Source organism: Nanorana parkeri, unplaced genomic scaffold, assembly GCF_000935625.1.
Source record: "Nanorana parkeri isolate BGI_ZX_2015 unplaced genomic scaffold, ASM93562v1 scaffold484, whole genome shotgun sequence".
NCBI classification, from domain to species: domain Eukaryota; kingdom Metazoa; phylum Chordata; class Amphibia; order Anura; family Dicroglossidae; genus Nanorana; species Nanorana parkeri.
Window position 1 is genome coordinate 850,031 of NW_017306752.1, and position 10,669 is coordinate 860,699.

Sequence of the window (10,669 nt, forward strand, 5' to 3'; positions counted from 1 at the left end):
ATTGTGAATAAGTTTATATAATTATGATATATTATTGTTATAACAATAATATTTATATATTAATATAATAAAGAGAAATTATCTAGCATTAACTGTCTCAAATGTTGTTGTTTCTTATTATTAGCATTAAGTTTCATAACTTCCCTTTTGCACCATTTTACTGAAATAGTGGATATTGTGGCTATAGCTGGCAGCACTGCCATACCGAATTCCATTGTTCTGGCCTTAAGAAAACATTTATACCACAAAATCTTGATGGATTCAATTAAATACTGTTTCCAGGCAAAATCATGAGGGCTATTAGAGATTGTGTTCACTTTGCCGCCCACAGTTATGAATACAGAGCCTACTGAGTAATACCAAGCCTAGCAAGGATGCTGCCATTCCTATGCTAAACTATATGTGTCTAGAAAAGCATGATGTTACTCATCAATAACTACTAAAAAACTTTCCTCATTAACGCATCTAAATAAATTACTGCTTCTCTCTTGCCCACCATATGACCCTAGAGAGTGAAGGGAGCCACATCAGAAAGAAAGTCTCATATAATTACATGAGATGCTATGTGTTACTGGGATGAAGTTAGTTCAAACTGAGGCCTAGAAAGAGGAGAAGAAACAATGTAGCCTAAAGATATTCATGTTGTTTTGGTTGCTCTCAATCCTTGTTACAAAAAATTTAAAATGTAAAGAAACAACTTGTGTCAAATAACCAAATGTAATAGAAATATAGGAAATATGAATGTCACCCAAGGTTTAATCCAAGATGTGTGTTTTAACTGAACATTGTATGCACCATTTTGAACTAGTTTGCTTGATTAAATATGATCTCATACCTATTTAAAACTATTGTATGACTATTGTTATATGCGTGGGCTTTGAGACTGGACATTTAATTGCTTTAGCTGTATAGAACTTTGCCTACCAAGGTCCTCTTTAAAGGTCAAGCTCCCAGAAATGTTAGTTCACTTTTTAAACAGAAGTTGTTGTCTGTTATATGGTTAAACACAGAAGTATGAACTTATAGAAGTTTTACACAGAAATATATGGAAGAAATTAAAGGTTACTCTACAGCCTGTGTGCTTTTAAGCTTGAAAGTTTGCTACAGAAGTGACAATTTCAATACAATGTTTTATGTCTTGCCAAAAGAACATACAGTATCTTAACCAGGGATTTCTTGAATTTTCTAGAGTTATAAAGGAATCTCTAGTAAACCATCTGATCCCAATAACAATAACAATGATAATAAAGGCTAGATCTATGTATAAAACACTAATGTGAAGTACTATTTTATTATTTTGGAAAAATATATATATATACATGTACACATCCTGTACTTTAATTTGTGTTTTTTCTTCAAGTAGTAAGTGTCTTGTAAAATCAAAACTGTACTGAACATGATTAACTATTTATGGTTAATGCTAGAGTAATAATTATTCACTTCACACTATATAAAAATTGATAACTGAATTTTGATAGCTATATTTATTGAACTATTTCAGGTTTTTTTGTCTGGGCAGATAAGCAGTAATTCCTTCGAAAATACAATTTAGTTTTTTTTTTATTCAAATGATGATGAGCAATTTAAAGAAACACAGATTTACTGCATAGTTGTATTAAAAAGCCTGCATTAGTAAATTATCCTTAATTACATAAATATTTAGTGCACCCAAACCATTGGAAAACAACTATATTCATAAAAGGATAGTTGCCTAATGCTTGCATAGGATTAGAAATAGGCTCTGTTAGTTCTAATGCCAACATTAAGCTATTCATATCTACATATCTCCATACTTTCTAAGGACAGTAAAAGTAGATTTCCATAATCAGCAAACAATATCAAGGTGCCCTTTAAAAAATGTAAAAAAGCACTTTCAATGAGGGGAATGTATCAAAACTAGAGCAGACAAAATCTGGAGCAGTTGTGTATGGCAACCAAACAGGTTTTATCTTTCATTTTTGAATCATGACTGAACAACCTGAGAGGAGCTGGTTGGTTTCTGTGGGTAGCTGTTCAAGATGGTGTCTGCTCCAGTTTTTAGAGATACCTCAAATGTGCTAAAACAATTGGGCAATTAACGCTATGTACCTACCTTGGTGAATATTTATGTTAAGCAACAAAATAATACATAATTAGTGCTTTAATAAAAACAGGACATACTACTCTACTGTCCTTCTCTAACTAAGCTTTAATCCAACCTTCCAAAGATGTGTAAACCATTACGTAATATAGTGTAGCCCTCACAAAATAGTATACATATCTTTTTTCACTTAACTCTTAATAAAAATGGAAAAACGCTGTGTTTTATAAATAAGTTCCCTGAAGATGTTGCAACCTTCTGTGATTTTGCAGATCATCACAGCTCCATATATTCTAATATATTTAATTTACTTTACTAAAAAGACAAGCTATTTGCCATCTGTTAATTGAAAGCATTTTTATAGTGCATCATTATTGCACACCATAACCCTTTCAATGCTAGATATTTATTTTGATTCATCTGATAAGGGGGTTAACACAAACAAGATTTAGCTTAAGTGTGCAGATAAAAATAAATGAAGCATATTGATTTCAGCAATTGTGCACATTTGAAATGAATTTATATTTAAAGAATCAATAAACCTAAAATACAAGTTGTCATTTTATGAATTAGCAGCTAGTGACATTCACAAACATGTATGTAAAGGATTTAAAAAAAAAAGTATAATTGAAGTAAAGCTAAATTTATTGAGAAGAATTCCTTGGCAAGTCAACTTTCCTGCCTGTGAGATGTATGAAGCCAACAGAATGGTGCTGAGCATCAAATTGGATTCACTTATACAATAGTTTTTGCCCGACTAAAGTTTAAAATCAGTTTTAAAATAAGGTTATGCCTAGAACAATTTAAATATTTATTTGTAAATGCTAAAAGGTGCTCTTCCATAAAGGAACAACTTGTATTTTAAGCTTACTGACATCATGGCTTGATTTTACATCTTTCCACTTACAGATGTACCATACTTTTCTGTACCAACATGAAAATTAATTATGTTCCCCATGTGAGGGCTCATTCACACTGTCACAGAGTTATTTTTTAAGAGGTAAACTACAAGGCTGCCCCATTCACCTCTGAGGTGAACACAGACTAGTGTGTAAATTTAGTGCTGGTCAGCACATTATCAGATATAAGATTTAGAGATGGAACATCCTTAGTCGGCTAAAGTGCATGAAGTCCTGCACCATGCTGGAAAGGCATTAAAATCTGCATTGACTATAGAGGTAATTTGGGACCACCTTCTACAACCTAACATCATCAGAATACTGAGTATTAGGCTATATCTGTGAAGGTCAGTTGCATGAGCCCTAAATATGGTATAGGATCATTCCATGAAAGTAAACATTTATGCTATTGAAATTAGATTCATTACATCTGTATTTGTAAAGACAATGGGTTAGTTAGCCACATTTGAAATGGAAGTGATCTGTTTACTTTTCAGCTACTTTATTTATGGAACTGTAACTGGTGAAAAAAAATAAATGAGTAAAAAAAGTATCAGCTTAGAAAAAAACTGACAAATATGCAAAGGATTATGGAGGCATGCAGTGGTTTTGCTAAAATTGATAACAGTAAATAGAAAAATGTAACTAACGTATTACCAGTTTGTGCCATAAATTTAGCAGCATCAGCTTGTTCCTGGGTGACCCTTTTCTCATGAACAGATCTTGGTCGCTGACTTTTAATTGTATGATCTCCAATCATTCCAAATTCTAAAGACAGAATAAAGGTTTATGAGAGCTTGTGTGTAGACATTTCTCAAAAAAAAGTAACAGCACTCATGTCTCATGCAATATGTACCTAAACATACTTCCATAGGTGTGATACAGTTATATAAAAACCAGTTAACATTGAAGTAGCTAAACTATTCATAATAATTCTACACATAAAATCAAAGTCAATATCAAGTGAACCTTTCAATTAATATAACTATGACAGAAAAATTATGTACATATAAAATTATGTTAAACACCTCAAGTATACTAGCATATATATAATATGCAGAGATATTAGGTATTTTTTATTTATTAATGATTAACTGAGGGTCAATTGGCATGGGCTGGATTAATATGGAGACATGAGTGTAGCAATCAAAGCTTAAAAATGCAAAAGAAAAAATATGATTCTTAATAGTTAATAATCCTGTATCAAGTAACAGGTAATCACAAACTTGTGATTAAGCACAAAAACAGTTTACAGAAGAAATATCTTTATAAAATGCTGTGTCAATGGAATTCGGTAGTGGTAGTATTAAACAACCCCCTGTTCTTTTGTTTCCAAACATTTTTTAAATGTATATATAATCAAGCTATGAAACTTAAACAAAATATTCATAACATAGGGGAGTTTTGTTTAACATTGTAAAGAAAAAAAGCCATAGGGGTGCCAAGCAAAAAGAGAAAAACTGGAAAGGTTTAAGCAAAAAACATAGGAGAGTACATGCTGCACAGGCAGAGCTAGAGTTTACAAAAATAATATAATTTCTAAAAACAGCCTTTGTGTCTTGTTGAATGACAAACAACATTGCATATCAATGCATGCATTTATAAATAATTATCTCGGGAAATTATCACCATGGTGTTAATTGTCAGTTTGTTTATGTTAATACTACACTAGAAAGAAAAATTATGAACTGTTCAATTTAGAAAAAATACATTTGTTATCTTTGCTGAAAATAACAGCTTGTGAATGGCCTAATTCATATTCTCAAATACTATGTAAACAAGGCTGACTTAAATAAATATAAATGTATGCATATAAAAAAGGGCCACTTTAGTGCAGCATATGGTTGGTCATTCAGTGGAATTGTATTAATCTGACTTTACATACAATGTCTTAGTTGATTTTTTCATAGAGATTGTGACATGAGTCCTAGTAAGGAACTCTTTAACAGATTTAACCATACACATATATGGCCATACATCAGGGACTCAGATGTTTGGTACTCAAACCTAACTTCCAAATTAATAGACCAATGAATTATAATGTTGAGTTTATTTGCAGGTAAGATAGATTGTATAACACCAGCACACCAAAATGTTCCTTAATCTTACTTTATTGTCAAGTCATCAGTAGAAATAATGTTCAATGTTTTGGGGTTATGCATTTTACTATTCTACTGGTTTTTTTTACATAGAAAGATCGCCATCCATCTGTTTACTACAGACCAATGTCTAATAGTACTAAACCAATGTCATTAATAGTAGTTGATGTGCAGCTGGGACTTCCAACTTCCATGTTAGCAGATATGGTCATCATGAAAAAAATTCCATCTGATTTTCCATCTCTACCTAAATTAAGGTCTTAAAATAACTGTTCCTTGGTAGAAGGTGCTAAACATTGTGCACTTCTGGTGTCTTAGAGAGCAAACAATATTTAAAACATGTAAATAAAACTCCTACCCACAATGCACCACTTCACTGTAAATATGTAGAAGGTCACCCAAACGTGACGTGTCCTGTACCAGGTCTACACTTAACTATATAATCATATCTAAATTTACATTTAAGCTAACAAAGCTTTTCCATTCCTGGTTCTCATACATTTGGTATAGTATTCCTGTTAATGCAGAATGCTGAAAGAAATATGGGTTGATATTAACATGCAAGGGCTGCACTCTGCCATGCTCCTCTTGTTAGTCAGTCAATTGTGTAGGAAAAAGGGTGCTTTAGGTTATACAAATCACACTAGAGAAAAAAACAATGCAAATGAGACTAGGTTGTGCTTGTGTGCTTGTATTAAATGGGAGCTAAAGCTTTTTCTGAACTGTGTTGCATCTTGAGCCTGGATAATTGTTTTTCTCATCTGTACTTCTCATTTCCCTTAGCATTGAAAAGGCTAATGTGACCACTACCTCTGAAAATATGTGGTCATTTCAAAAACACAGTTAAGTAAAAAATAAAGTTAGGAGAACCCCTTTGGAAGTAAGCAGAAGCTTCATTATCTTAAATAAACCTGCATTTTTTAATAATTTGTCACTTTGATACATATCTGATCGTGCTGAACAAGTGAAATCGAGCATTAAAAAAGGAAGGAAGCATTGGGGGGATCTCATCATTGGTATTTTGGAGATCTAAGAAGGCAGAATGTGATTTAACTTTGCAGAAATCAAATAAGACTGAACTACTGGTGGAGTTAACTCCTGCATAAAAAAATATGTAACATATTAAGCAGTTACTTCACTTGCATACAACCTGCCTCTGGCTGCAAAGCTGTATGGGGGTTTCTACCTAACAAGGTTGTTCAGCAGATTCATTTTCAGCAGATTAAACTTTTATAAACACAAGGGTATATGTGGAGGCGGCAGCAGCAGCTGTGGCTTATCAATGATAGTATAGTTGGCATTGTGTGCTTATCACACTGTAAAATATAAAAAATAAAAAACAGCAATTTACCTTCTGTATGTATATGTGTATGTATAAATATATATATATGTATATATATAAATGTGGTTTTCTTAAACTGTTTCATATGCATTAAGAAAAATCTAAAATCAATGAGAAAGCAGTATATAAATTAATAAGGAAAGTGTGAGCATAGTACATTAGCTACGGAGTCAGGAAGCTGAAAGTACCAGTCTTTTACATCTATGTGCTGAATAACTTGTGACTCCTATTGTTTGCTTATATGCTTCAATGATTGCATTGATGGACATGGCAATATCTGAAATCTGCTGAAAATTGAAAAATATGTTTCATCTCAGTAAGCTCAAGGCTAAAGAACTAAGAAACTACTTTAACAAAATATGAATCATGCATTGTAAGTACTTGCCACTTTTAAGTTAAGGCAGTCTTACAGAATGATAGAGAAAATGGCAAATACAAGAAACATCATTGTCACTGAACTATACAGATTTTCAGTTCATAGGATAATTTGTTTAAGATAGCAGGTAAAACACTGCTGTATAAAAGTTACACCCTTTTTAGTAAGTAAATTTAGTGTCAGCCCTCTAATTGCTGCTACAGTATAATAGACTACTTTTAGCTGAATTATTTTTTCCAGTGTTTTATTGGCTTTTTGATGCATTCTGGTAATGATTGTTTGACCAGTTAAAAAAAATGTAAAGCTGTCAATATCTGTATTTATTTTAAAGTGACATTAAAGGCAAAAAAAACTTCCCTCCCCCAATGTAAATGTTAGCACTTACCTTAAATGATGTCTCTTTTTCCGATCTTCCTCTTCTTTCCCCATGTTTTCATCTGTCCCTCCAGCGGTGTGACGTCACTCCGATCCAGCGCTGACTGCTCTGTCTCTCCGATCCAGCGGTATCTGCAGGCGGGTGCCTGCGTCCATAGACTTACCTTGCGTCTCTGCTCGTCTCCCGGCCGAGAATCGGAACTGCGCATTCGCGCCCGCCCCAAGATCCTTTGCGGCCGTACGAGCAGTTCCTGATTCTCGGCGCGGGAACGAGCAGCTTGTTAGCCCCCTATGTGATAGCAATTAAGTTAAGTGTAAAAAAACAAAACGTAAAAAAAAAATAATGTCATTGACATAAAAAACACCTCAAAAAATGTAAGTCCCCTGCCCCGTGTGCATGCACAAAAAAACATAAATATGCGTAAAACAGCGATTACGCCACACATAGATAGATATTATAGATATTTATTATATATTATGTTATAGATATTGCCGTAAATGTCGGAGTGGTAGAAATAATTTTAGGGCCATTAATCACTGATAATACTAAACTGATGAGCACTAAAAGCTTTTAAAGCAATTTGGTAAATTTTAGGTATGGTAGTTTGTTGCAATTTTGTGGGTGCACGCAATTTTAAAGCTTGACATGTTTAGTGTATATTTACCTGATATGACCCCGTCTTTTATATTTTACCAAAAAAATAGGGTGCTAATAAATGTTTTATAGGGAAAACAGGGTTTTTTCAAAATTCTCGGAACTGTTTTCATTATACAGGTGAAACTCGAATAATGAGATGAGATGCAAAATTTGCTCTCATCAGAAAAGAGGACTTTGGACCACTCAGCAACAGACCAGGTCTGTTTTTTTTTAGCCCAGGTAAGACGCTTCTGACGTTGTTTGTTGTTCAGGAGTGGCTTGACAAGAGGAATACGACATTTGAAGCCCATGTCCAGGATCCGTCTGTGTGTGGTGGCTCTTGATGCACTGACTCCAGCCTCAGTCCACTCCTTGTGAAAGTCCCCAACACGTTTGAATGGCCTTTTCCTGACAATCCTCTCCAGGCTGCGGTCATCCCTGCTTCTTGTGCACACTTTTCCCTTCCACATAACTTTCTATTAATGTGCTTTGATACAGCACTTTGGGAACATCCAACTTCTTTTGCAATTACCGTTTGAGGCTTTCCCTCCTTATGGAGGGTGTCAATGATGGTTTTCTGCACAACTGTCAGGTCAGCAGTCTTTCCCATGATTGTGATTCCTACTGAACCAGACTGAGAGACCATTTAAAGGCTCAGGAACCCTTTGCAGGTGTTATGGCTTAATTAGCTGATTAGAGTGGGACACTTTGAGCCTAGAATATTGCACCTTTTCACAATATTCTAATTTTCTGAGATTGTGGATTTGGGGTTTTCATGAGCTGTAAGCCATAATCATCACAATTATGACAAATCACGGCTTGAACTATCTTGCTTTGCATGTAATGAGTCTATCTCATATATTAGTTTCACCTTTTAAGTGGCATTAGTGAAATAAATGAACTTTTGCACGATATTCTAATTATTCGAGTTTCACCTGTATAGTAAACAATAAAAACCCCAGTGGTGATTAAATACCACTAAAAACAAGCTTGGTGTGTCTCAAAAATTTTTTATAAAATTAATTTCAGTACAGTGTTGCTTGATGGAATGAACATCAGTCAAAATACTGCAGCACTGAATACTGAAAAATGGCCTGGACAGGAAGCGGGTTTAACACCCCAGTCAACAAGTGGTTCATTTAGCACAATTCATTCTGTTTTTATGATGTATTTATTAAATTAAATGTATTGTTCATCACTACATTTCCAATCAGATGCTGTTGTTATTTAACTATATTTGTATGACAGTCCACCAAACCTGTGCTTTAATCAGTATCCGGTCAGTTTAAGGGACATTTAGAAAAACATATACATTTCATCTAATCCTGATAGAATGGCTGTAGTAAAGATTGGTTTGCCAAGCTGGTGCAGAAATAAAAAGATTAATTAATTTTCTAGTGGGCAATAAAGCTATGCTTCTTCCACCCTGATCCAGATGAAAGGGTTCTAACCAATCAGAACCCCAGGCTGTCCCCAGTTGACCAGACATGTATCTTTGCTACAGGGTAAACACTCATTTAGGAAAATATGGGAAACATGCAGACAAATTAAAGGAATAAATGTGTAGATTGCAGTCTGCTAACCAATCCTTCTTTTGAAAATGCTAGTACCTGAACTTTATGCTGACCCAGAGGTTTAAACATAGAATGAAGGTCTAAAAATTGAGCATATACTGACACATCAACAAAAAACCCTAGCAGATGGAGAACATTTAGAACAGGACATTTACCTGTTGGGAGGAGATGCTTAATTGCCTATCCTATACTGAACTTGCACAACCTCACCAGAAGAAACACTACTGCATATTATGAGGGTTATTCACAAAGCTGCCGAAGGATCCAGCCATAGCTTCAACTGATCCTTCGGCTAGCTTCGGTTACGGGAGCCCTCCGATTCAGTAGAACCAAAGGCTGCTGTACGGGCTATTCACTATAGCCCGTTCAACTCCCGAAATTGGCCGAGCTGCTCGGTCGAGCTGAAGGCATATGCTTCGGCTGGACTGAGCCGAGGGGAAATCTGAAGCTGGGCGAACGGCCGGCCATTGGCCAGCTGAAAGCCTGCTACTGACAGCTGGGCGGAGCCAGCCCTTATCTCACGGCTGGCTCCAGCCACTTGCATTGACAGATCAGCGTCCCCTGGTTACCTGGTGATATGCTGATCTGTCATTACAATGAGAACTCGGCAGAGCCGCCGTGATATCACGGCAGCTCCGCCGAGTTCTCAGTGTGTAATGACAGTTCAGCGTCCCCTGGTTACCTAGTGACCAGTGGACTCTGAAATGTCATGAGAGCTTAGCGGGGCCGCAGGTGATATCAAAGCCAGCTTTGCATCGTAGGTAACTAGGGGACGCTGCTCTGTCATTACAATGAGTGCTTAGTGGAGCCGGCTTTGATATCACCGCCGTCCCCACTAAGCTCTCATTGTAATGACAGCTGGTCCCGGCCAATAGATAATAGTTGGGTGGAGCTGGCTGTCACTGCTAGCTCCATCCCAATAATTTTTTCTACTTTTTTAACTGGTTTTCTATTCTGCTCGGCAGAGTTTTAAACTATTTTTCTGTTTTCCACAGAGGGACAGAGCAGAACAGCCGAGCCAGATGTTGGATTGGCTGAGTCGAACTCCTTCTGCACTTCGGGTCGGCCGAACATGCTGAGCATGTTCGGCCGAGTCACTTCACTTCAGGTCGGTTGTTCACATGGCTGCCTTCGACAGCTTTGTGAATAACCCTCTATATGGTAAAAAAAATCCTCAATTCACAGTGCCCAGGTCACAAAACACTAACAATTTATGGCTGCTGCATGTGACAGCCAAAAAACGCTGGCTCTGCCCAGCTGTCATCGGCAGGCCATTCTCCCTGCTTC

General features: G+C 35.8%; 1 protein-coding gene across 1 annotated transcript in view; it reads right to left on the minus strand.

Annotated features, from left to right (window-relative positions):
• Positions 1-10,669, minus strand: part of ADGRB3 (adhesion G protein-coupled receptor B3) — a 790,044-nt gene that overhangs the window by 527,886 nt on the left and 251,489 nt on the right. Inside the window, exon 3 of the mRNA XM_018560884.1 lies at positions 3,637-3,747. Coding sequence (XP_018416386.1) covers positions 3,637-3,747 — 111 coding nt within the window. The remainder of the gene's footprint in view (positions 1-3,636; positions 3,748-10,669) is intronic.